The sequence below is a fragment of the Chelonia mydas genome, chromosome 6, assembly GCF_015237465.2.
Source record: "Chelonia mydas isolate rCheMyd1 chromosome 6, rCheMyd1.pri.v2, whole genome shotgun sequence".
NCBI classification, from domain to species: Eukaryota; Metazoa; Chordata; order Testudines; family Cheloniidae; genus Chelonia; species Chelonia mydas.
The window spans coordinates 66448982-66475265 of NC_051246.2; the positions used below are offsets into that span (position 1 = coordinate 66448982).

Sequence of the window (26284 nt, forward strand, 5' to 3'; positions counted from 1 at the left end):
GGTGGCTTAACCAAATGTTTTAAATAAGTATAAGTTCTGATCTTTTAATAAAGAAGCTGCCAAATGTGTATCCTACTAAAATCAATGGGAGTCTTGCCATTACTTATTGGTCCTAGAGGCCCATATAAAAATGGAGGGCCCCCAATGCACTAGGCGCTTTGCAAACACTGTAGTAAGTCCTCACTCTAAAGAGCGTACAATCCAAACAGACAAGAAAGTCCAGGAAAGGGGCAGGGGAGGAGATAAAGTTGATTATCATTGTACAGATGGGATACTGCAGAACTGATATTAAGGGCTTGTTTACATGGTACAGTCGTGCACATCAGTGGGTAGCACATTCAAATGCACACTAATGTGTTGCACACTAACTGGCTTGTGTGGGCCCTGATGCCATGCTCTGAAAGTCCTCAACTCTCAGTTCAGTGCCTGTGATGCCCTGGTAATGATCTCATTGATGCCCAGGAACTGTCCCGGGCTGGGGGCGGGAATTGAATGAATCAACTCCTGATACTTTTAGTACAGGATTTTATTTCATCCTCTTAATGCTATATAACATTTGTGTAGCATCTTTCAACAAGGATTTCCAAGTGCATTAAGAAGAGAAGTGATATTGCATTCATTTTACAGGTGGCTAAAGTGAGGCACAGTTTAGGTTACTTCTCCATGAGTGCCTTGTGAAAGAGGATTCTACCGTGTGAGTTTGCTACATTCCAAATATTATCTATCTTGTTCCGTTTTCGATTCTGTTTAACATTTGTGATCTTAAATCTTAACTTGGCTAGCTTGATCTCATGGTTTTGTGGGCCTTGAGTATACCAACTCCTTTTATACTAATTACTGCATGGATTTATAGCAAGACTACATTGTCTTGATAGCTGTCATTTCTTTTTTAAAAGGTTGACTTTCTTCTGATGTGTTTGAACTGCCCATATCACCATTGTATGTTCTGTCTTCACATTTGCTCTCATGCAAAGAACTAAGTCTGCTTGCAATCTACATCTGGCTAATCTCTTTAAGTACAGTAAGACTTGATGTGTATATGGAATACTTTATGATAGAGAGCACCCAGAATAGCGTTATAATGTATAAACTGGATTTGAATTGGCCAGGCCAACTCTGAACTTGGCTATGTAAAACTCTTTTTTTTTTTTTTAAAAGCAACTTTTAAATACGAACAGTCAGACTTCCCTTGTTCAATTTGATCTCTGGCCCTCCACACTTCAGCCAGACCCCAAATTCCTTCTACCTACTGCCCTACCACAGGCTCCTTCTAGCCCTATTCCTGGTGTACAAGGCTTTTTGTTCTTTTTGTTTTTTGTTTTTTTCCTTTGTACAGGCTTCCTATGTAAGTGAAGAACGCTTTCTTCAGACTGCAGTGTTTGCTTAGTGATCTGAAGCACAAGGTGGTATGCAGGCTAGCTGATAGCTTATAAAATGAAATAGCACCGCAATAAAATGGCTACCTTGGTGCTGCAATAAATGGTCACAAAGGATGTGGTTGCTGCAAATCCCTGCTCACAGCAATGAAGAGCTACTACACAGACCAAAGAAGCAATAATGAAGTCCTTGGCATGCTTTTCATCCCAGACTAAGTGTATGTGTTAAACATTTCACCACAGACTAATTACATGCCTTCTGAGAATGGTAAAGTGGGAATGATATTTGCCTGTGGGGAAAACTGAGTCCTGGTTTAGTGACTTGCTGAGCAGGTCTGTGGCCTGTTCAAAAAAAAAAAAAAGAACCCAGGAATCCAGCTCTCAGACTTGTCCTATTGTAGAACTGAGGCAAATGGAATTTTAGCTCTCATGACATTCTGAAAAGCCCATGCCTTAGTGAAGCCGAGAGCTCTTGGACGACTACTACAACGCTGAGGAGTGTGGATAGCAGCAGGCCCTTCCAGAAGCAAGGTGCTGGAGAAGTCTCTGGCAGCACCTATATTGCTGTGTCATGAAATATCTTGGGGTTTCCATGTTCCTTCCTACTGCCCTGTGTATTCACTTAGTCCCTGACAACCTCAAACTTCCTGCAATGCCAGGCTCCTGACTTTGTATTTTTTAACTTCCCCCAAGTGCAAACATAAATTGTGAAAAGCAATGTATTAAATGCTCTTTAATAGTCTGGTTTTATTAACTGCCTGGAATACCAACTCAAGGGCAAGCAAGCAGCAATCAGTCAGCCTCTTACCTGACAACTACATTATGTTCTGTCACTGTGCAAAAACAAAACAAACAAAACTCCCTCAAAGCATTTATTTGAAATACATGAAACTGGCTCAGTTATTCATGAGCTCCTGTGAGGGACTTTTTTGGCAGGTTTACCAGGTGGTGGTCAGCGTGTTTAGACACATTGTTTAAGGGAATCCAAACTACTTTCAAAAGTTTGGCTTTAATAAAAAGACTGCAGTGTTCTTTATACTGAAAAATCAATCCCCAGCCAGAGTGAGGAATTTGGATACTGTGAAAGGGCAGGAGTGGATTTACTATGAAACTGTGGGGTGGCATGGGGGCCCCCCATGACTGAGAGCCCCCCTAAGTTGCAGGACAAATCTGACCACCTGCACCTGAGACACGGCTAGCATGGCTCAGGCAGGCTGCTTGCATGCTGTGGCCAGTAGCCCCACACCATTCCCAGAAGCAGCTGGCTACTGGCGTATCTCTGCGTGCCCCTGGTGGGGGTGGGGAAGGAAGGCAGCTCTGCCCCCCTCCCTCTGCATGGCTTCATTCCTAGAAGTGGCTGGCATGTCTCTGCAGCTCCTGGGGTTGTGCGTGCCAACTCTGCAGCTTCCCATTGGCCAGAAACTGCAACAGACATCCCCCCCCTCTCCCCCCCCGGCTAGGAGCCAGTGCCAGAAGGGTGCATGTGCCAGACACCCGAGGTAAGCACTGCCCCTCTGACTTCCCCCGCACCCCTACCCCAGCCCAGAGCCTGCACCCAAACTTCCTCCCAGAGCCCTCACCCCTCCTCCCACACCCCAACTCCCTGCCCCAATTAAGGTACCTCACTTTATTTTCGTTCCCATTACTTCTAATATAGGAGGAAGAAAAAAACAATGGAAAAACAGGGGGTGGGGAAGATAAGAGAACATTCTTTTTCTTGGCTGGGTCTGGGGGCGGGGGCAAAAATGAAGCTGCGCACAGGGCCCCACTAACTCTAAATCCACCACTGTAAAAGGGTGATTCTGATGTCAGAAAACCCAAGCCCATGATGGAGTAAGGCATAAGGGAATGTGTGGATGTCCTGAGTTCAGCGACCAAGCTGGCTGGCAATTTTTCAATTAAATGGCTTTTGTCAGAAAATGCAGGTTGGTTGGATCTGCAACAGGTATGTTTCCAGGGAGTGTATATGTACACACAGACCAACCTGATTCAGAGCAGGGACTTGAACAAGGTCTCCCATATCCCAGGTGAGCATCCTGACCCTTAAGTTATGGGCTGTTCTGAGGTAGGTCTTGTGGTCCCTCTTCTTCCCCATTGCCCTCTCAAAAGGTCTTGTTTGCACTCTGTGAAAAGACATGTCAGCCTCATTCTGTTAATCTTGCACAAAATTCTGGTTTTCTGACTAGCCCTATTCAGGAGTAGATTTACTGGATCATTGGGGCTAGTGCTCTTTGGCACACTAGTCAGGTCTCCTCAAAGCCTGTTGTGCTTTGCCCCATAAGGACCCAGTCAGTTTTTGAGGTTGTGGCCAGGCCCAGACATTAGGATAGGTGCATGCTATTCCTTTTTGGAGTAGGAGTTGCTACAGAATGTTGACTCCAACCCCACCCACTTTCCTCCACCAACCTGCTCAGTGCTGGCAGGATGGCTCCTAGATAGCGATGGGCCAGAGCTGCAAAGTTCAGAGTAGAACTTTCCCAAAGGGAGGGGCTTTTTAGGGGGAAGATGGATTTTAGTTCTAATAGAGATGAGGACCAGCTGCAATGTTAGCATGTATCTGGGCTCACCTGTTTCCCAATCTTGCTTAGTTGGGACAGCTCTGCTTTTGAGTAGTAGAACTTTTTCCTTCTGTGTAAAAATATCCCACTCTGCAGAAAGAAATGGGATGTTGGTTATGAAACTTTGGTCTCCTAGAAGCTATACTTAGCTGCAGCTTTCATCTACTCTAGTGCTGTGTGTTTCACCCAGGCAGAGGTAAGGGAAGAGCATAGAAAGCTGACTTGTCAGCAAAAGTCAGAAGCTGGTGGTGGTGGCTCTTAATTTACGCTGCATACAGAGTAACTTCCCTTCCTTATTAGGTACTTTTACATACAGCCTGGCTTCTAATAGGAGCTGCAAGGGTTTGGATAAATGGATTGAAAAGTGGCCATGTTGTGCTCTAGTACTTGCTTAGGTTCTTGGTATCCTGTGCTGAAATGCTGTTTTGTAACTTCCTACACATCACCATACCTCTCTGAATCCCCACAGATATTCCTCTGTCTGCAGGGCACTGTGTAGAACTCCGTCTTTTTCCTCCTTGTCTTCCTGCACCAGCACACCTCTGTTATAAACAGTTGTGCCAAGTAAAAAGAGCTCTGATCTCTTGCTATACTGCAGTCTTGCACTCAAGTGTGTGTGCTCTCTCTTGCTTCCTCCCCCCCCGCCTCCCCAGGAGCAACACCTGAGAATGCAGAAGAAACTGTCTTTAGGTCAAAATAAGCTAATCATGCCTTGAACTGAATGATGAGCTCACTTGAGTCAGCTTTGTTAGGGTTCCTCACTTACAAGTCCTCTTGTTCTTTGGTTCCATTTCAACCTGTTGAACCTGCAGCAACTTCCAACTGACCATTTTTTGTAGAGGCATATGCTATGTGAAAAATGTTCCAGTCCTTAAAGGTGCAGTGCAACAGTCACCACAGCTCTGAAAGCTTCATACACCATAAAAACCCACAACACCTAAAATAAGGAAAGGGGAATAGAGGCTTGGGAAGAACACTATTAATACAGGTGACACCCTTTTATCCCTGTTTTCAATGGGGGAAATTAGCCAGCTTAGCCTCCGCTCCTTGGCTAGTTATTCATTAGCAGACCTCACTGTAGAGTCAGGGTCCCAGGCTTGCACACAAAGCTATTCCTCTGCATGTCAAACAACTACAGAATGTGTGTTTCTCCCCCCAATGTGGATCACAACGGAATAGGATTGCTGCTACAGAGGCAGAAATGTCAAACAATAATTGAAGTGGAAAAGAGCTCTTGAGTAAAACTACTCCATCTGCCGAAGGTCATTGCAAGATTGGTCACTAGCCTCTGTCTAGACCTGCTTTTAAATGACTCCAGTAATGGGAGACTTTTTCATAGCCCAACAAACCTGAAAGTTTAGGTAATGTTCCCTGATGCTTGGGGTACGCTATCTATTTGACAGGTTTCAGAGTAGCAGCTGTGTTCTGTTTTGACAAAAAGAACAGAAGTACTTGTGGCACCTTAGTCTAACATTTATTTGAGCATAAGCTTTCATGAGCTACAGCTTCAGCTCAATATGCTCAAATAAATTTTAGTCTCTAAGGTGCCACAAGTACTCTTTGTGAACTTAATCATAACTGGCTTTTAGGCTTGAACCAGAATCCTAAATAGGAACTCCCCTAAGCAATGTGGGTGTTTGGGATGTGAACCTGTATCTGGAGCCAAATTTTACACCTAAACATTTTTGCTTTCAAAACCCCAGAGTCTACGGTGTCCATGTACTTGGGCAGCAGATATTTTTATAATCTGGAGCTGGTTCTTTTTTTTAATCTTTTTTTTTTTTTCAAAGTACCCTTCTGATTAGTATCTGGGGTTAAAGATAATGAATCTAGCCTTCAAACTGCTGAGGTTAGTTTTTACAGATGAGGAAACTGACTAAGGGAAGTTCCTTATCAGAGACTGTATTGCAGATCCAGTAATAGAACTTGGTGGTGGTTCTCAATCCTATATGTAAACCCATACAATCAATTTTTTCCTCTCGGAAGCTTTGTTTGCAAAACTGAACCCGAAGTGGTCTGTATGCTTGGACAGCCTTTGAATGTTTGAAAACTTAACTTTTTTCCTTGGTGGTTTTTTTATGTATGGGTTTGCTTCATAGTTGTGTAGTTCATTTTCATTGTCTTATTTTAGCTAAGTAATTTTTTGGTGCTTTTTTGTTAAAGTCCTGCTCTGCTGCACTTGAAACGTGTGACAACATTGCTTGGTGCAAGAGTCTTCAAGAAATTGTTTGACAGGGAAGTTCTAGTTCAGTCTACAGTTGGGTGAAACTGAGGACTTCATCTGGAACGAGGAAACAAAACTACATACTACTTGCCCTGCCATTTTTAAAAAAGTAATAAAATGTCTAAATCAAAGTGTAGTAATCCAGCATCTGGTTTGCTGGGTCAAAATTCCAATTTTTTGGAGGATGGTGCTTTGAATAAAAGCTTAAAACAACAACCAGTCCTAAAACCCTGTACTCTGTTTCTGCAAAAACTAAGGACCACAGCAATGCTGGACTGCAGTATTGTGAACAGAGGATGGGGTGACTGAATTACCCTCATTGTACAATGGAGCTAGAAATTGGGGTGCAAATGCAGGGCTGTTAAATGTCTGGTCAGTGGGTTTTTAATTCAGATGGGAGGAAAGTGAGAGTGGGAAGATATAGGCTGAACCAGCTTTATGGGATTATATGTGATATTGAGATAAAAGAAAAGCAGGGGCTGGAAGTCAGGCCAGATCAGGATAGACAGAAGTGGGGAGTGGGAGCTGGAGCATATGTGCTTGTGATATGGGTTAGAAGGGGAAAAACATAAACTGGAGAGAGATTGCACTGTGGTAGCTTATTGAAAGCGTTTGGAAAGAATGGCTGTGTGTGGTGAGCTGGCGTGTGGGATTTCTTGGTCCTGCTTGATTCTCTATGGTTCTTGTTCTGAGTTCTAAGAAATAAAGTAGTGTTACACTGCAAGCTTCCATCAAGAGGACTTACATAAAAACTTTTGTGAATATGCTGTGAACATACCAGGGAGAACTGGCAATGAGGATGGATTCTAATAAAGAGGAAAATCTGAGAAAGCCAGCTGCTCCCTAAAATGGAGGTGCACAACTCATCCCATCTCACTCTCTGCTGGCTTTCCACAGACTGACTCAGATAGTATGCTTTTCTCCAGAACCCCCTAGTTTGCAAGCAGGACTGAGACCCTCCCCTTAGGATTTAAAGTGACAGCTTCTAGTTTGTGTCTTTGATACACCACAAGGTGCTAATCTATGGTGCCTTACTTCAAAACCTATTGATTTCAGGGAATGTTCTTTCAGATAAGAGCTAGTTGAAATTGTTCAGACAAAGGTGGGGTGTGTGTGTTTGGTTTTTTGTTTTTTGTTTTTTGTTTTTTAAATAAGAAACCATGGTTTTGTGTTAGAACTAAAAGGGAGTGAGTTTGTGGAGCTGGGGGTGTCTGGGTATTTTGAAGTTTGGGTGCAAAGGACCTGGGCAGGGCTACAGTCTAAAAGACCAAAGCAGGGACTGATCAAGATTAAGTGAATTGATTCAAGTAAGAAAGAAACTACTGAACTTTCACCAGTAATCGTATCTTTGTCTCTTGCATTTAGCTGAACTCCTTCTCTTTTGAGGTTTGACTACATGGCCTGAACTTTTTCAGATTCCCCCTGCCCACTTTTTTTTTCAAATTAGAAGTCTAGGCAGTTAAGCATTTGAATTAAGGTGACCAGGTGTCTGGTTTTTGACCGGAACACCTGGTCAAAAAGGGACCCTGGCAGCTCCAGTCAGCACTGACCGGGCAATTAAAAATCTGATTGGCGGTGCTAAGGCAGGCTAGTCCCTGCCAGTCCTGGCACCACACTGTGCCCCAGAAGCAGCCAGCAGGTCCAGCTCCTAGCTGGGGGTGGCCACAGGGCTCTATGCGCTGCCCCGAGTACCAGCTCCATGCTCCCATTGGCCAGTTCCTGGCCAATGGGAGCTGTGGAAGGGGGCAGTGCCTGCAGGTGAGAGCAGTGCTCAGAGCCTCCTGGCCCCCACACCTAGGTGTCAGACCTGCTGGCCATTTCCGGGGCACAGTGCAGTGCCAGGAGCCTGCCTTAACCTTTGGTGTGCCACTGACTGAGAGCCACCAGAGGTAAGCCTGAACACCAACCTGGAGCCTCCTGCTGCCCCTCAAACCCTTCATCCAGGACCCACCCTAGAGCCTGAACCTCCAGATGGAGCCTGCACCCCAACCCCCTGCCCCAGCCTGGAGACGAGACCTCACCTCACCCCCCGCCACCTCAACTCATAGCTCCCTCCACAGTCCAAATCCCTCAGCCCCAGCCCAGAGCCTGTACCCCCCCCTCTTGCACCCCACCCCCCTGCCTCAACCCACAGCCCCTTCTGCATTCCAAATCTCTTGGGGCCCACCCCCCGGCCTGGAGGCCCTTCCTGCACCAAACCTCTCATCTCCAGCCACAAGCTTGCACCCCCCAGCTGGAGCCCGGAGCCATCTTGATCCAACCAGAATGGGAGATGTACCCCTACTTGTATAACTCAAGTCTAGATCAGCCCCTTATGGTTCTATTTGCTCAGGGTGATGGTTTTTTCTTTTTTTGGGTGGTCAAATAAAATATCACTAGTTTTTCCTACCTCTGTGGAGAGGAATAGAGGAGAAGATTGTGTGCTTTTGCTGGTAATTTTTGATAATTTCCAGTTTGCTAAGCACTGGACCCACATGAAGGTACGGTTCTACCCTGCAGCATACAATCTAAAGTCTCAATCCTGTGCATGGATCTTTGCAAGTGGAATTCTACTGACTTGAGATTTCAGGTCCGGTGAGGATTGAACTCTGCACGTGGATTCTGTTTTAAGATCTGGACCTTAAAAGGCAAGGAGCATAGGAAGAAGGGGAGAGGGGAAAATAGAGGTTAAGGTTAGAAGGGCCCATCAGGTCACTCAGTCTGATCTGCATACCACAGGCCACCAACAGGACCTCAAACCTGCACATTAAACCCCCCACGCCAAAATTAGATCAAAATATTCCATCCGACACAATGGTGGTGTGTTGTGTTTTTTGTTTTTGTTTAAGGTTGGTCTTAGTTGTCTGATCTTTATCCAGTCTTTTTTAAAAAAAATCTTTGTAATGTTGAAAGGCTGCTTCCTGGTTAATCTCTAGACTTTTTTAACCCCCCTACTCAGTTTTATCCTTCCAGATGTGTTGGCCAACTTAAACCACCTAAAATAGGATCTCTTTCAACACTTTCGTGTGTGATGTTTAAGTCTAGAGCTGAGGTTCCTCTGTATATTTTCAAAGATTTTAAACTAATGTAAATCCATTAATTCATTCAAATCCTGTGCAACTGAAGCAGGTATTGCTGAGCTTGCTGGGAAGTGGTCAGGTACAGTATACTACTTAAGGAGACATTTGAGCAAATGTATTCACTGAAACTAGTGGAGTTACTCCAGGGATGAACTTGGCCCATTTTGTATGCAAATGTCAGGAGAGGAGAATTATGAGGGGGAGGCTAAAGACAACAGTTACTTGAATAATGGTAAACTGCCTCCTACTGATGCACTTTCTTCACACTTACGTCCTCCATCTGCTTCAGTGGTGAGTAATTGCTTAATTGTATACACTGCCTTTTATCCAAATGCACTCTGCACAGGAAGCTCTTTACTCTCACCTGAAAACCAACTCCTTTGGGGTGGGACATGATAGCTGTTGAACAGTGAAGAGCAATACTTTGCAGAAGTGTAGGACATGGAAGTGTGAAAACACTGTAACCTAAATTTCTCCTGCCAGGTTCAGTTGGAATGTAAATCTAGGTATGTAAATCCCAGCAATCTGGCAAAGATACCAATGCCAACAACCCCCAACTCTCGTGTAAAATGTCACAGCATTTTTTAATGGCCACAAACTGTCAGGGCTTCTGCTGCTGTTGTCCTGAGGACAGCAGCACTTGATTCTTCATTGGAGGACTTCCATTTATTAGTGAAAGCCATATTGGGCATACTTAACTTGTAAGATCTTGGGAGGAGAGCAGTCAGGGGTTGGAGCCTATAGTCATTCAATTTTAAAGTGCTTTCTTAATTTAAAAGGAGGTGCTAATCTGACTCGTCCCTCTCTTAAATTGGTTTATCACAAAGAGGTCATAATTAGAGCTGGGTGAAACCTTTCTGGCTAAACTGATTTGCTTAAAATGCAGATTCAGATTACACTAGTTGGCCAAACATTTGTCAGATTTTTGTCAAATTGTTTTGGCCAAAACATACAAAGAGAACTCAGAAATGTTTAACCCTTTTGATGTTTTTTTTTAAAGCTAAATTCACAAGGGGATTTGGGCACCATTCACAAAGGTGGTGGTGGTACCAGTGCCCCCTTATAACCTTTAGCCAGTGGTTAGGGCATTCACTCAGGATGTGGGAGACCCACTCTGCAGCAAGAACTTGAACCCAATGTCCCGTTTCTTGCCCCCAGTGAGTGTCCTAACCACTAGGCGGTTGGCTATTCTGGGATGGCTCTACCTCAATCTCTTTTTTTGTTAAAGCTGTTCCACTACATATAAAACGCTTGAATAGTCATCAGGCAAGAGAAAGTGACTGTATAATCTGGTGGTTAGGGTACTCAGCTGGGAGGGGGACATCTGGGCTCACATTGCAGGTGAATGTCCTAACCACTGGGCTATTGGGTATAAGAAGGGTGGCAGTGTTGTCACCTTCTCCAGGAAACTAGCCCTTCATTTCCTTCACTCTGTTCCCTTGTGGGTTTTTTGTTTTTTGTTTTGACCTAAAACTTTTTCCAATGCTTCTGATTTGCCAAAAATTCTGGAATCTGTTTTTGGTTTGAACCAAACAAAATTCTTTTTTTTTTTTTTTTTTTGAACTGCTAGCAAACCAAAATAAAAAATCAATTCCTGCAGTTTTCTAGTCTGAAAACACAGTATGGTTACACTTCCCATGCCCTATGTACTTTCATGTGCATTTCTGTGCACCTGTCTACTCAATACCGTTTTAGTTTGCCAAGTGTTGCATACCAGGAAGCATCAAGCAAAAACAGTTACTCAAAACTGAATAGTGATTACTTTAACCCTCGCTAATGTCATCCTCTGCATACTGTTATGGACCAATAATGAGCTTTCAGTGTGTAATATGGGTGTATGTGGAACATGGGGCAGGCTTTTTCAGCCCTTGGAATCTCATCAGAGATGGAGATTACTGAACTCCCACATAGGGCTGTCAATGTGCTTTGTTCTCTGGAATTTTCCCCCATTCTAAAAATAGTAGAAGAAGGTTAATGTTCTAAGAGAAAATTCATCTGACTTTCTGGCACTTATGGTGTTCTGTATTTGGTAGTATAAGAATGGAATTTTAAAACATATAGAAAATCATGACTGCAAGTACATACTGCCATATACAAACTTTATGATCGTTTGCACTTCTGTAGTGTTTTGCAGATGGGGATCTCTCCACTCACTGTGCAGTTCTTTAAGCTTCAAGTAGAGCCCTGTGTGACTGTTATTTTATCCCATTCCTGCTGTTATGGCAGTGGGTACTGTGGGACCACAGGATCCCTGTCCCACTGCAGGGCTCTACACTGCACTAGTCCCATGTAGGGCTCTACGTCACAGTGCCCTTAGATAAGTGTTTTTATTCCTAGCTTACAAATAGAAAATCTCAGGCATAGAACGAAGTTACTTCTGCAAGGTCATACAGCATGTCTGCATCAGAGCTGTGACGCAGCTCTTAGCCCTTCTGTCACATAAACCCATATTTTAGCCACAAGGCAATCCTTTCATTTCCCATCTTCTATGGATCTTTTAACATCTTGAGACACGATGGCTAGTTTACACAAGTGACTCCTGATCACACTGACTTCTAGGCAGTGTTTGATCAGCCCCAGACAGAGTTTGTGGTTGAGGGCATAATGAGTGCTGCTATAGTCTTGTTAAAGTTGGACTGCGTCTGCACTAGGGTTCTTGTTATAAAATTTGCCACTTTCTAGCAGTGGCCGAGCTCCGTAGATGATAGTAACGATGTGAGCGCTAGTCTAGACAGGGCTCCAAGCAGCCCATTGTATTACACCAGGCATTCGAAACACTGTCCTGCCTAGCCCTGTGTAGTCTAATCCTTCTCAGTCTGCTAATACCTTGTCTACACAGTACCACCATGGGTGGGGCCAAATCAATGGTGGTAATAAGACTTAGTGTAGACAAGGCCTCTATGTGCAGACATTATTTTTTTTAATCTGGTCAATGTCTATTTTTATTTACTTGAGTTTTAAATGCATTATTTGCACATTTTTTAGTATCTATACAGTATGAAAGCAATTTCATTTAGTATTGACAATACTTAAACTGCACACCCTCCCCCAAAGGAAAGAAGTCAGACCCCTTTTCTCAGTACCCCTTCAGGCAAATCCCTTGAGGGCTGCCAAATAGGAGCTGTGCTGGATTGACAGAGTGAGTTCTAGAGCAAAGGGTCCCTTCCCTCTTTAAATCTGGAGAGTGTCAGCACAATCACCTAAGACAGTGGGAACTCCAAACCACATGGTGTATTATACTGTAAGTCACCATCAATATAGTGTGGTGGTTTTTTTTTAACCACAGGGAACTAAATGGAAGCCAGAAAAGACTGTAGAAGCACCACTAAGCAAATGGGCTGCCATGTTTCCAAATAGTCATCTGCTGTAGCACCATTTCAGGAAATTGTAGGAATCCACAGACCTCAATGACTAGAGAAGACTGTATCTTGAAAGGAGAGGCTGCAGTCTTCTACTCAGTTGTAGACAGAAAAGAAGTTTTGTCACTGCTGCTACTTCATCTGACAGGACACCTGCCCCAGATCACTAAGCAATCCGTCTACCTCTTTCTGCACCACCATGCATGCAACTGAGATGATAAACCTTGTCATTTCTTCTGCATATTTCCCACCAGCCTACTTTCTGGATGGAGCTTCATCCATGCCCTCCTCAGGACCTGCCAATGCAGAGAATACACAGCCCATTGGCTAGAAAGGAAATGTCATGTGACCTCTCCTCCATATTCACCAAATAACCTCACTCTGGCCCAGCAGCCTCATATGCACACCAAACACACACAATAGGAACATGCTGTACCCTGAACAGAACAATTCAACATAGCCCTCCTGGGGGGTCGGGGTGTCTCTCTCTCTCTCTCTGAGAAAACATCTGCTCACATATAACTCCTATTTCAGTCTGCAAATGTCTCATAAAAACATTAAACTCAAGAGCTGATAGCCCTTTTAAAAATGGATGTTTGATCTGTGTCTGCCAGAAGAAGGGTGCGGACTAGTGAGAGATGGGATGTTTCTGTACCGCAGCCAGGTCTTGAACCAGACTGAAAGAGATCCAGAAAATCTGAGGAATCTAGATAAAGCCACAGCTGTTTTGCCATTGGAGGGGGAGAGAGCCCCCCACCCAATAATCTTGACAAAGAATTGGCAAGGATTTACGCTGCAAAGGTCTCTGTCTCATTTTAAGAGACCCTGATACTGTGCCCTGATTCAGGAAGAGATTACAAAAAAATAGATCTCGTATGTGCACGCTAGATTAATAGCCAGAAGGGACATGCATGTGCATTGTACCTTGATGTTTGCAAAATGCTTCTGAAACCTGTGAGCGCAACTGGAGGAAAGTTGATCTGGAGACTTTTGTATACGTGTTGGAAGACAGAATTTGGACCAGAGGTAGTCGGCAATGTGAAAAGAGGTGCACGTCACCCTTATGTTTAATTCTGTTACTGATGTGATGTTTTCAGTATCAGCCCCGAACAGTTCAGTATTCCAGCGAGAGTCTACAAGCAGCTGAGTACTGGTGATTTGATAAAGTTGGAGGCTTTGTTATGTGCATTGGAGGTGAAATGTCATATACAGCTGGAAATAAATGTCTGCAAATTTGACTTCCCCCTAAGAATGAAAAATGTAAACTGCAGTGCCTGTCTCTAGAAGCAGGTAGTCTGCATCAGTTGCCTGCAGTTCCTAGCCAGGAGTGTGAAAACAGTTCATTGTAACTTTGCAGCCTCCCTTGTGATTAAAATAAACAAGCACTAAAACAGTTCTGCAGTACGAAATTATCGTGAAAAATCTGTCCACTTAAGCCAAAAGCCAGTCCATAACTTTTGGACTTGGAAAGAAATACGCAAGTATACAGATGAATTGTTCATGTTCACATTTAAGTCCTTTTAAAACCCTGTTCAGTCTTTGCAGGGGTATAGGCACTAAGCAGGTGTGGCAAAAATGAATTTTGCCTTGTATTGGGGGAATAAGTACTAAGAACTGAGAGGAGTTTCCTCTAATGATCCATACTACCTATCGAGACTTCTTTTGGGGGGAACATTTCCACCCCTTCCCCACAATTCTTTAATAGCTATGTGTTTTCCTCTTCTGATGGGCTTACTGCAGTGGCCATGTTAATGGCTTGCTGGCATTCCATGTAGCATGTTTACATGCAAGATTTTCCTTCAGAAATATCCGATAAGCATTCCTTTCACTTAACTTCTGGAAATACCTTGTCACTTCATTGGTGAAACAAAACTTTTCATGTTAATAGAATTTACCTTCAATCTCTCTGTCAGGATTCCTTTGGCTTGTTCTGCCACGCTATTTGCTTAAGACCCTGAATCTTTTTGTGAAAAGAGCTCAGAAAAAAGAAAATGACAGTACAACAGTATTTTCACTCACTGCAACAAACTGCTTTCATTTAAATTAACATTAGTAGATACTGAAATCTATTAAAGATAATTATCCCCATTCCTTCCCTCCACCCTCTAATTTTTAGTAAATTGGTTGACTAAATTCAAGGTTTTGCTTCCTAACCATAAAAGGGTTGGGTTTGAATAGGTCAGAACAAGGTCACACACTAGTGTAATCCACTAGGAGTCACGTATTGAGATTACAGACTTTATGCTACTTTGGAAGTAAGTGCAACCTTAGCTTGCTTTCTGTTTTTCCTCCCCTACCAAAAACCTCACCCTCCGATTTGTGGAGTTAGTGCCCAGTAACTGCGAACTTTATTTCCTGCCATTTCCCAGCCAGGATCCCTTTAATTTGTTTATGACAAAGTTAACTAAAATTTATTGTGTTTCTAAATTACGTATTCGCAGCTAAGCAATGTTTGTAATCACATTCAGAAAGTCCTGGATGCTTATGGCAGATGAGAACAGTTACATTATGTAGACTTAAACTGTTGATGGGATCTGAACCCCCATGTTTCAGGATGCAAGCAAATCTGAGATGGGTTAGGAAGGAACTTCCTCCTAGTCAAGTTATTCTAGAACTGCTTATTATGGGGTTTCCTGCTGCTTCTCCTGAAGCAGCTTGTACTGATATCTGATTTTTATCAGAGGTCACAAAGTCACGGAATCCATGACTTCCAAAGACCACCGTGACCTCTGCCTGCAGGTGGCTGGGAGCTGCAAGGCCGGGGGAAACCCATAGCTTCCAGGCTGCCGTGAGTGGCAGGGTGGGACCAGTGATGAGCTGCCAAAATCTTAACAATGGGTTCCCTCCTCACCCCACGAGGGGGTCATTGCCCACCCCTGGGACACCTGCCCCATCCACCCCCATCTCCTGTCCCCTGCCTGCCCCCAGAACTAAGCAGGAGGGTCTCATGGGCCACCATAGTGGGTGCCCACCCCACCCCTAAGAGCCAGAGGCACCTGTCGGGGGTTGAGGTGGGGAGTCCCGGAGATGCTTACATGGGGCAGCTCCCAGGAAGCATCCAGCAGGTCACTCTGGCTCCTAGGGGCAGGGGAGCATAGCTGGGTGGGAGCAGCCGCTTCCCCCACTGATCACCTCAAAAGTGGCGCCTTAGGCACCAACTCCATGGGTGCTCAGGGGCTGGAGCCCCCATGGGGAAAATTTGGTGGGTGCAGAGCACTCACCAGCAGCTCCCCACCCTGCGCCTGGCCCCAGCTCACCTCACCTCCGTTCCACCTCCTCCCCATAATGCCCCACCCCGCTCTGCTTCTCCACCCCCTCCCCCAGCTTCCCGCGAATCGGCTGTTCGGCAGGAAGCCTGGGAGGGCTGAGAAGCAGGCGGCATCTTCCCGCTCAGGCCAAGGGTGACGGACGTGAGCTGGGGCAGGGAGTGGTTCCCCTGCGTGCCCCCTACCCTCGGTTACCTGCTGCGGCGTGAGCGGCTCACCTCCGCCTCCCTGGGCCTGAGCAGGAAGCCATGGCCTGCTTCTCAGCCTGCCCCAGCTTCCCGTGGGAACAGCTGATTCACGGGAAGCCTGGGGGGGTGGAGAAGCAGAGCAGGGCGGTGAGTTCAGGGGGGGAGGCGGAGCGGAGGTGAGCTGGGGTGGGGCGTGGAGCTGCCAGTGGGTGCTCTGCACGCACCAAATTTTCATCAACATTAAATTCACACAAAAAGGGCAAAAACTGTGCTTGGTTACACCCTGGAAGTGATAGGAGCATTTGACTTAAATAGGTATGAGGGAAAGAAGATAAAATCAACCTAACACAACAGCCAAATATAGTAGGATTATTAAAGCAAGGCGTCCCTTGGGGACTTGAAAAACAATCCTGCTTTGAGTGGAAATGAGTTTGTTCTTTCATGTGTCCTGATTTTTCTTCTTCTTGCTCTAAATTCCGGGCTGCCTTTATTTCTTTGGCTAACAGGATTATTTTTGTTCCTTATTTAAACCATGCCTTATACATCTAGTTAAAATAATACAAGCATCTCTGGGTCAATGTAACCAACCCTGCTAAAGGAGATAATTGCGTCAGGTGGATTTTGGACTTAACAGAACATCCAGAACCTGGCTCCATATGATATGTTGGAAGATATCAATGTGTACCTCCTGTGTTCATGGGCATGTACTGTGTGCATATAAAAATAAGTGTTTTACCCATATAGTTAACTGTAAGACTTTTTAAAAACTGTGCACCTTATCTTAACATTTTTAGGATGCCATTCTGACAATTTACACCCTTACTACACTTCTTAAAACAAAGACTGTAGTCTTGAAAGATCTACCTGTCATGCAGGTCCAATTTTAAAACACATAAAAGGAAATACCTGTCCACACAATACATGATTGGGTTGTGCATCTCACTGGCACAGTATGTTGAAGCCAAGAGCTTTTCCTGTGGGCAGGTTGTTTCAGAACTACTCACTATAGAATTTCTTGCATTTTTGTTAGTGGCTAGATCTGGGTGCTTAGTGAGAGCCAGGATACTAGACTGGATGGTTGCTGGTCTAATTTGATATGGAGATTCCTATATTCCCTATAGAACACTGAGTTCCTCTTTAACAAAACAAAAGAAACACAAGCCTTAAAATTCCATTTGTTCTTCCAAGTTTTGGTTGAGGGAGGGAGGACAGATCGAGAGGTATGTGTGGGTGGTGTAAAATTGCTTTCACCCTGTAAAAATCTTAAATAACTTCAGATATTTATATCCATAAAGAACCATTGAAACGCAGTGAACTCTGGGCTGGAAGATGACTGGCAGGTGAGGGGAACCTAAGGAGAAACTTGAGTTAAGGATGACAGAGGTAAATATATGAAAAGTGCAACAGACTCTTTAATGCTCACAAAGAGCAGACTGGGCTTTTTGTTGTGCATTGGTCTCTCAGAGGAGACAGTCAGTCTTTAGAGATCTATAAACTGAATGCAGATGGGCAGCATCAACCTTCCTGGGATTTAAATCTTGTTGTAGCCTTATTTCTTATGTTGGCAGTAGTGACTTATCAAGGCTGTGTTCCAGTTTCCATTGGAATACTTCTTTGCCGGTTGCTTATTAACCTAATGGCATTTACAGAGAATAGCCTTCTTAAGGAGAATGGAACTTGGAAGGCTGTGGAGTTTGGAGGGGGTGGGATCTTCCGATCTGGGGTTGGGAAGGAATTTTTCCCCCAGGTCAGACTGGCAGAGACACTGGGGTTTTTTTCACCTTCCTCAGCAGCGTGGGGCACAGGTAACTTGCAGGTTAAAACTAGCATAAATGGTGGATTCTCTGTAACTTGAAGTCTTTAAACCATGAGTTGAGAACTTCAGTAACTGAGCCAGAGGTTAGGGTCTATTTCAGGTGTGGGTGAGTTTCTGTGGCCTGCAATGTGCAGGAGGTAAGACTAGATCACAATGGTCCCTTCTGGCTCTAATGTCCATGAGTCTAGGAGCTCTAGGAAAAATATTCCTTAGATATGTGGAGTGACATGGCAACAGTTGCCCCTCCATTTGCTCCACTGGGGCCCTGTTGTGGCATTATGGCTTCTGCCAGAGCTGTGAGACTGAACACCTGGAAATGTTCAGTAAGACCTGTGGAGGAGACCCTTGATAGCTCAGTTGTACCTACCTTTATTTAGTTCTCAGCTGTTGCTGGCATGAGTCAGTGCATCCAAACAAAGTGTTCACACACACATGCTTAGTGGGCTTGCTGTTACAGTTTGCATTCACCCTAGTGCTGTCCTCCATTATATTACTGGTAGTGCTTTGTGGGCATGCATTCAGCACTGCCCCAAACGACAGTGCTTCCAGGATGATTCTGCTTGGCCTTCTGGCATACTTTGCTGATGCACAGGGGATTGTAAGAGGACAGGTCTAACTCTCAAAACATCCACAGTCTTCACTAGGAAAGTCTTCCATGGCAACCAGCTTTGCCTCATAGGGCTCTTGATCGCCTCCTTTGGCATGGCGCTCCTCTTTGCAGAATGGAGAGTTGTCTCTTTAAGAACAGCTTTCCATGGATTGTTTTTCTGTATTACAACATTGAACTCCATGGGCAGTGATGTGTTTGAGTTGATGTGATTCAGTCTGTCAGTCATGGTTAATTCTAGGCATGCCCCAGAGTGCTTGGCATGACTTGTGGCATGATCCAGTTGCAACTCTTGTGTTGAGACACAAGTCATGCGAGAAGGTACAACATTGCATGTCTAAATCTTCTAATCTAGACAAGGCCAGAGTTAATGCAGCCAACATTTTATTTTATATATAATATGGCACTGAAAGCTTTACTACATGAATGCAATAATTTTAATGTCACTTTAGGGCTTCTAAGCCTTCATAGCTCTGACCTGCTTGGAGTACTGCAAAGAAGGCCCACTAGGGGTAGGTGCTTCCTCTGTGGAACACCTAAGCTATATTGTAGCAGGGCTTTCCTCTGGAGTTACAGGCACTCCACAGTTGGCACATTTGTGCCTTCCCTAGGTGCACAACTTTACGGCCCTTGGGGAAAAGGGTGACCTCATAAAGCATGTGGGAGAATGTGGTGTCAAATAACTTAAGGCTATGGAGTTAACCAAACCACAGGAACCTATAGAAATTTAAAGAGAATAACTAATTGCTAGCATATCACTTAAATAATAGAACATAATTTTTTTAAAAATTACAGATCAGATTAACTGGTGAAAACATAGCCCTCTTGGATATGGAATGAGTGGACTCTTAAAGGAATGCCTTACCCAAATTTGGGTAAGTTTTTTCCCAAATGGTGCTGTGTGGTGTATATATCGCATTCACGTTTCCGAGATTACAGCCTCTATTTAATTTGGAAATTAAGCTATTTCTATACTCCTAAATGACTGACAGAATGAAGGCAAAAAAGGTCTTGCATTTCTCAATAGACTATTCTGGGAGAGCACAATTAAAAGCATTAGTAGAATGTTGGCAAAATGACGCTCCTTATGGAAAAGGATGATGGTGGTTTTTATGGCTTTTCTTTCTCCAGCAATGGCAATAACCATAACAAAATTTTCATGGGGCCTACAGAATATATGGGGGCGGGGGGAGGGAAGAAAGGAGGAAAGACATCTGGATTATATAGTTAAATTCAGTTATGTTCACTTGCATCTTCTAACACTTCAGGAAATTAAAATTAGTTATTTTTTGGCATTAAAGGCACTTTAGGCAAGATGAACATACTGTACTTAAGCTTCTCTCTATTTGTGAGCTTATCTGTGTTTGACTAGGACTGCCAATTTAGAGCTGGCTCTAGAAAAATAGCTCTAAGACACTGTGCTACTTTGGCTGTTTTTAGGGCTAAATATGTTGTATATGGAATATAGATAGAACTTAGCAATGGTCAGAGGTGCCTTTTAATTGATATACAATGGAGAGGTGTGGAAAAGGGCAATATTTTGACTTTATACCAGAGTTCAAGAAAACTAACTTCTAACACTAATATTAGGATGCCTTGCAGATTGCAAAGAATATGAGGAACAACCTCTGATTTAAACGTTCTCATAAACATGAGAATCTGTGCACACACTTGTGACACTGTTCAAGATCTCTTCAGCTGGAGGTACCTTCTATTGCTTATCCCATCCTATTGGCTTTAAATCTCTGAAACCCTTCTGTTTAAGGAAGATACATCCCATTATAGTACAATAGCTGTCTTTTAACCATCTAATGGCAACAAGCATCTAATGTGATTGTTTTGTTGGCTCGGGGGACAACCCAGGTACCAATATAATTTACTATAATATGGGATACAACTAAATTGGGAAGACTGACTTGCATAACATAGGTCATATGACATTGTGTGTATGGCTTAATTCTTGAATTTTTCTGAACAAGCAGAGGTCTCTCTAAACCAAACAGATTTGAATTATTTTATTAAAAACAATAAAACTTTCAGGATGCCGTTCGCATCTTATTGAAGTCCATAGGAGTTTTTTCCATGGAATTCAGTGGGACCAGAATTTCATGCCTTGACTGTAGGTGAGCATCTGGATTTCTTGTTTTCCTCCAGTATTTATTATGGGAAAATTAATACTGGGGGGGAACCCCACACCGTAAAAGGTATGTTGGTCCCTTAGTGTGTTTAACCTTTCTTTGTTTGTGGGTTAGACTTGCATTTCTTGTATTTGGGGGTCAGTGCAAACATCTGATGGCCTGAATATCTGTTGCACTTTCATTCAAGTAATGCTAAAATACTGCTCATTTTAAATGAGTGAAGTTAAATCCTTGGGGGTGGGGGAGAAGGGGTGGGGTGCATGACTACTTCCCAGACTACCCATACGACCTTGGCTAAAGTTTAGTGCAGTCAAAATCTTCCTTTCAGGAGCATTTTTAATACATGTTTTCCCTACTGTATGAGTTAGTATTCAATTATCTTCTCCCCAGCTACTCCCTCACCACCATAGCTATTCAACAGTATAGTTGTGTTGCCAGTTTTTGCCTTGAAGTTGCTGATTCCTAGGGCAGAGGACCTGGAAGTGTGTTATGTATTAACTGATGTACAGTACAAGCTAAGCAGAGCTATCTATTTCAACATTTAATATTATGATGTTCATAGTTGCAGTTCAATAGTATATCTCCTATTCTGGTCTTATGATTTTAAGGGCTGTTTAGCCAAACCATTTGATTAGCTGTATAAAACTGAAATGACTTATAAAAATACAGGTGGTGTAATTGCCAGATATTGAAGTGTTTTAAAAATAGTATTCTATCCTATTAAACTAGCAATTGTGCAGTTAAGTTTAAATTGGATGTCTTATCCAGTACCTTGACATCTTCCATCTTCCATATGGATTGTGATGAAGGAATTGTGCACATAGACTGTAAATCAAAAATCTGCTTTGGAATTTAGATATTACAATAATTCCTAATCTGTGTAAGAGTCTGGTCCTTGTCTCCTCTAAATCAATAGCAGAGCTTGTGGAAGTAAAGATCAGATTCTAAGAATTTCTCTTGAATTCTTTCTCTTCATGAAGATAGTCCTGAGCATGACTGTGGTAAATACAGATCCTTCAGGAAGACCCAGTCCCCGTAACATCTTTGACTCTGGTACTTGTATTGGGTTATGACTTATTTCTAGGTCACCAGTTCAAATACTGCTCAGGTCAGTAACTTTTTGGCTTGTGACAATGCCAAGGAAAAAGAAATCAAAGGTTGAACCAGAACTGAAACTTTTAGTGAATTAAAAAAATCAAGTTTTTGAGTAGAGTCAAAGAAACTTTGTCCTGATCAGACTTGTCCAAAATCGATTTTGTCAGAAATGAAATCTCTCATTTTGGAGGACTAGATTCACAAAATGTTCAAATGGGGTGGAGGTAGCCACCTTTAACCCAGTGGTGGAGGCACTCACCGAACATGTGGAAACCTGAGTTCATCTCTGCCTGAAGCAAAGCGATTTTGAACTTGTCTCCCACATTACAGGAGAGTGTCCTATCCACCAGGCTATGGGATATTCTTGTGTGAGACTTTCTCAATATCTCCTCTTCTACTTTTGTATAAGATAGTCATTGGAGCAGGGACTTGTCTCCCACATACTAGGTGAGTGCCCTATTTTTCTTAAAAATGGGACACTGCAATATTATATGGCCAAGCAATAGGGCTCCCACTGACCATCCTTGTGGAAGCAGACCTATTGTGACCAGCTCATGTGACTTGATTGTGTCCCATGATATTTGGGGTGTGTTTTCTTAAAGTCCTACTTCCTGAAGTGATGAAATTACACAAGAATTTTTCATTTAAAAAAATGTTTCTTGCCCTCATGGTTACAGATGAAAGCTTGAAAACGTGAACCCTACACTTAAAAACTACACAAATAACTAACTTTGTTTGTTTGGCATTTTGGATTGGTGATCTTGATAGCAAGCTGAGCTGCTCGCTCTACAATTACCTTGCGGCTCTTGGAGGAAACATTGTGAGCAATCTCTGCACAATAAGACTTGTTACTCATCGGCAGCACCTCAAGTTCTTTGACGTTGTCGATTAGAAACTTTTTGAATCTGGTGGGCAGCATGTATTTCGTCTTTCTATTGCTACCATAACCAACGTTGGGCATCAAGATTTGGCCTTTGAACCTCCTGCAAGCTCTGTTATTGATACCTCTTGTCTTATGCCAGTTGCGCTTGATCTTGACATAGTGATCTGGTTGATGGCGGATGAACTTCTTGGTTCTCTTCTTGATGATCTTAGGTTTCACCAGGGGTCTGAGGGCAGGCATGGGGTTAGTTGCTAATGGTGGCCACCTTGAGAAGCAGCGCCAAGAGGTTTGCTGGAAGTCTTGAAAAATTGGGTTTGGGGGGCGGGGGAAAGAGGGAAAACTCAATTTGGGTTGAACCACATCCAAAAATTGTGTGTAAAATAAATTAAAAAAAAAAAATCCTTTTCCATCTCAGGCAAACAACTTATTCACTGAAAAGGTTTTGCTCAGCTCTATTAAAAGCCAGAAGGCAAATAAAAGGAGCCTAAAACTTACCAGCTAAAACGAGATTTAAAAAAATTTGCATGAGTTTTGACCACCTTGGGTCAGCAATGCTGATTGCATCATTCTAATACATCTCTTCAGAAACTTTCCATTTTGTGTAGTCTTCCCTTGCTTGTATATCTGTGTTTGGTATATCATGGATATAACACTTAAAGTACATTAAAGTAATATGTATTCATGACTGTCCATGTTTAGTGGTAGCACAAAACTAGGTTCTTTTTTAAGCCCAGAACACAAGGTTTCTACAGTCCATAAAAGAAGCCCATGTGTATGGATGGGGCAAATCCCCTTTTTGAATTAAAAAAAAAACAAAAACACCTCTCCTCTATGAGCAGTGACTGAGGAATGTGCACCTTTCTTTTACATAAAATTAAACTACACCCCCCCCCCCACATCAACTTTGAAGTTTAATGCCCATGACAGTCACAGGCATGTAACACTGGCTTGAGACATGCTGTGTGCAGGCTTCTTTCCTCAAGCTCTTTTTTTAGTCTTATTATGCAGCAGTCCTTGCTGTTAGTGGGGGCGACAGTTATGCAATTCTACCAAGGCACCTCACTTCTGGCTGCATCATGTCTCGCATCTCCATCTTTTTCAGTCTTTGTCCCCACAGAGTTCTGCCAACTTCTCACATTCTGGATCTTCTGCACCTCTTTCCTGAAATGCAGTTCTGCCAATACACCTTAATCCAGAACTGCCACACCCTGCCTCTTCCATTCCTTGTGAGTACTTCCACAGTCAGTTACTTCCACAAGATTAGTGCTCCTCAGTCCAAACTTGCTATTCCTGTTTCAGGGCAGCTGCTTCAGTAGAGCCTACCATTTCAGAAAGAGCCAGGCTAAATTTATTCAGTGTGCTTATGATGGGGACTAGAACGAGTGACCACCAAACTCATTTTCACTTGTGGGGTCAGACCTTTCTCGGCTAAATAACACAAGTGGTTCCAGCTGCTGTGCAGCTGCAGGGAGTCTGCTTTCCTTCACAGTCATTAAAAGCCCTTTAATCAGTGTGTGGTGTTTGTCAGCAGTGGTGTTGAGGTGTGGGGAAAAAAAGCAGATATGCTTTGCTGGCAAATGTAGCTTTATTCTGACCTTTTATCTCTTTCAAGTCTGAAGAAGCTGAAACTAGTTTGGGAAGTGATTGAGTGAGCACCTGTGTAAATGCATTTGCAGAAGGGAGAGATTTAGGTTCTGGTACAGAAATGCTCCCCCAAGGTTCCCTTCGCATATTGTGAGATTCTGATTTACAAATTGTAAGCATTTGAGGGGGGAGGGATGCCTCTTGTGTGCTTTTGTACAGTGCCTCACACAAACTTAAATGGCCTGAAATGTAGCTCAGCATCCATGGCACGTTCCCTCCTTGGCTTTTCTGTAGAGACCACCAACAAGGAAGATAATAATGATGTTTAAATTTGAAATGGGGCAAAGCATTACAAAGTATACCATAAGGAACAGTCCTGCACTGCATGTATGGTGAGGTGGACTTACAGATCTAGCGTGTACAGACTAAAGTGATGTGTTCACTATATACCAACAGGTTTCAGAATAGCAGCTGTGTTAGTCTGTATCCGCAAAAGAAAAGGAGTACTTGTGGCACCTTAGACTAACAAATTTATTTGAGCATAAGCTTTTGTGAGCTATAGCTCACTTCATGTGGTAGAATCACTTCACTTCAGGTGGTAGAATCTCCTTCCTTAGAGGTTTTTAAGGTCAGGCTTGACAAAGCCCTGGCTGGGATGATTTAACTGGGACTTGGTCCTGCTTTGAGCAGGGGGTTGGACTAGATGACCTTCTGGGGTCCCTTCCAACCCTGATATTCTATGATTCTATGATTCTATGATTCATGCATCTGATGAAGTGATCCGTAGCTCACGAAAGCTTATGCTCAAATAAATTTGTTAGTCTAAGGTGCCACAAGTACTCATTTTCTTTTTGTAAATACCAACAGATGGTCTTTTTCATCACTGTCTGTGACAAAGGCTGCTGAGAGGTATTCACACTATAACTCAAAACTGGACTGAGAACCACCAACTAGACAGATTTGAGAACCATCTTTTCTTGTAAGCTAACAGATTTGTCTGAAGGAAATCACTTCTAGTTCTCTACCCATGATCTGGGCTAGATTGGAACTTGTATTCTACAAGTAAAAAATTCCACAGCCCTTTAGAAACATCTCCAACCCACCTAGTCCTATTGGATTATTAAATAGACTACTTCCCAGCCCTGATCAGACATGCTTTATACAGAATTGTATGTCCTTTGGGAATTTAATGCAGACTTTTCAACATAATCTACTTTTCAATAAAACAAGCACCAGCTTGTCTAACGTCTTAGATTGCAAACTCTTTTTGGCAGGATTGGCATTTTAGGTGTAAGGAAACCACCTTGTATGACATGTAGGTGCTACTGTAATCCAAACAAATGTTGAAAAGGCTTTTGATTTTGTAAATTGGCTCATTAGAGTTCACTGAATGTTTGTTTCAGTAAACTTTCAGGCTGCAAACTGAGTTTCTGTAACTTAGAAGCAGTACTGTGGGGTGGTAGACACTGACTCCACTTTAGGGTGCCTCCTGGATCTTTTGGTATCTAGAGCTCCATCTGTAATGTGAAGAATTTGCAATAATGTAATCTTAATCCAACAAGATCAAGCCATCAGAATGGATTGTCTGAGAAACCTCCTGTTTCTCCCGATGGGAATGGCTTCTGTTTTTGAATGAATATTTATCACCTTTGTTCTGCTAATTGTAGATGTACCCTACAATCTCTTAAAATTCCTTCTTAAAATTTGTATATATGGGCAGCTGCAAAACAGCCTCTGATATCACAAACTGGTAGAGGGCCTCATCTTCTCCAATCTATAGCTTTGTCTCTGGACCTTAGCATACCTGACTGGATTGTCATTGGAAAAACTTTTAGCACTCCAGTGGGTACAAATAGATCAATAGCAATTTAGAGAAATTTTAACTAACCTATTATACGCAGACCCAACTTCTATTTGTCAAATCCTATTATGTTGTTGCAAAGACCTGAACCAACATTTAAAAATATCAGAAATTCCCAACTGTGATGAGTAATGCAGGAACGGAATTGACAAACTTCAAGGACTCATACTCTTACCACTAGATACTCATCAAATTCCAGGCAAATAAGCATTTAGAATAAAATTTGGCTTTCACCATCCAAATTAAATCCAGCCCACTTTTGTCAGCTGT

At 43.0% G+C, this 26284-nt stretch overlaps 2 protein-coding genes across 9 annotated transcripts in view; one reads left to right on the top strand and one right to left on the bottom strand.

Annotated features, from left to right (window-relative positions):
- SMOC1 (SPARC related modular calcium binding 1) overlaps positions 1-26284 on the top strand; it is a 174639-nt gene that overhangs the window by 26934 nt on the left and 121421 nt on the right. The window lies entirely within an intron of this gene.
- LOC102946901 (60S ribosomal protein L32-like) lies at positions 22378-23107 on the bottom strand. The gene has a single exon (XM_037900307.2). The coding sequence runs from the start codon at positions 22807-22809 to the stop codon at positions 22393-22395; it is 417 nt and encodes a 138-aa protein (XP_037756235.1). The 5' UTR covers positions 22810-23107; the 3' UTR covers positions 22378-22392.